The 944-nt window shown below is 35.6% G+C and overlaps 1 protein-coding gene across 2 annotated transcripts in view; it reads right to left on the bottom strand.

Annotated features, from left to right (window-relative positions):
* Positions 1-908, bottom strand: part of LOC119587961 (RING finger protein nhl-1-like) — a gene marked incomplete in the record, with an annotated part of 37,992 nt that extends 37,084 nt beyond the window's left edge. Inside the window, 1 exon segment of one of the 2 annotated variants that reach the window (XM_037936672.1) lies at positions 407-908. In XM_037936672.1, the coding sequence (XP_037792600.1) occupies positions 407-424 (18 nt within the window). 2 annotated transcript variants of the gene reach the window in all.
* Between the last annotated feature and the right edge of the window lie 36 nt (positions 909-944).

The following is a 944-nucleotide window of genomic DNA, read 5'->3' on the forward strand; positions in this document are numbered from 1 at the left end:
CGTACGTATCGATCGCTATCACTGACGTCACAATTTAGTATGTACGATAAAATCTCAAGATTAAAAAGTAAATGTAATTTCCACAAACGAACACTAGCCAGTATCTTATATTCACGTTACTACTACCAACGATATCCATAACAAAGGGAAAAAATACGTTATTCATGACTTTCCAGCATCAGCAAATACTAAGAATAAGAACTGTCATTAACTATTGGCCTGCTATCGTAAAGAGTATGGGGCCAGATTTTACCTGTTGTATAACGGATTGCAAAATGGAAGAACGGTTCTCAACGCTTTAAAGTATAGCGTAAACATGGAAATTTGATTCCCTTATAGATAAGAAACAAATGCTATATCAACATGGGACAAGTACTCACAGACAGTATGTTATAAAAGCACTTACTTTTGCTTTTGATGCCATTTTCTTCCAGTAAATCAATACTCAGATCTTTATTTCACTTCTGATTCTATGTTCATCCTAAACTACTTTCCAGATGATTGTGATATACAGTTCTCGCTCACTCCAACTTATAATACACTTCAACAGTTTATCGCCATTAAAAGATTACTCGTTGACATCATAATTATGATGATATTTTGGAGAGCATGGTTACTTTGCATTCACTTGCTTTCAGTAGAAATTTATTTTGCACATGAACGAAAACTGTAGTTCGGGCGATTTTCAAAATTAACAGCTTGTAGGTTAGAAAACTTTAACCTCATACAAGAACAGTCACTGTGCAATACTAGAAACACGAAGACTTAATAACCACACGTGTATCTCCTTTCGAAATTCTGGCACCATCACAAAATGCCCTTAATGACGGTACAGATCAAATAATACATCACAAAAGGAAGAGGATAACAGTAGCCATGCCATTCCCAACAGACGTGATAACGTACTGACACACACAAACACACAAGTCACACATCTGATAACG

This window comes from Penaeus monodon, chromosome 23, assembly GCF_015228065.2.
Source record: "Penaeus monodon isolate SGIC_2016 chromosome 23, NSTDA_Pmon_1, whole genome shotgun sequence".
In the NCBI taxonomy this organism is placed as follows: Eukaryota; Metazoa; Arthropoda; class Malacostraca; order Decapoda; family Penaeidae; genus Penaeus; species Penaeus monodon.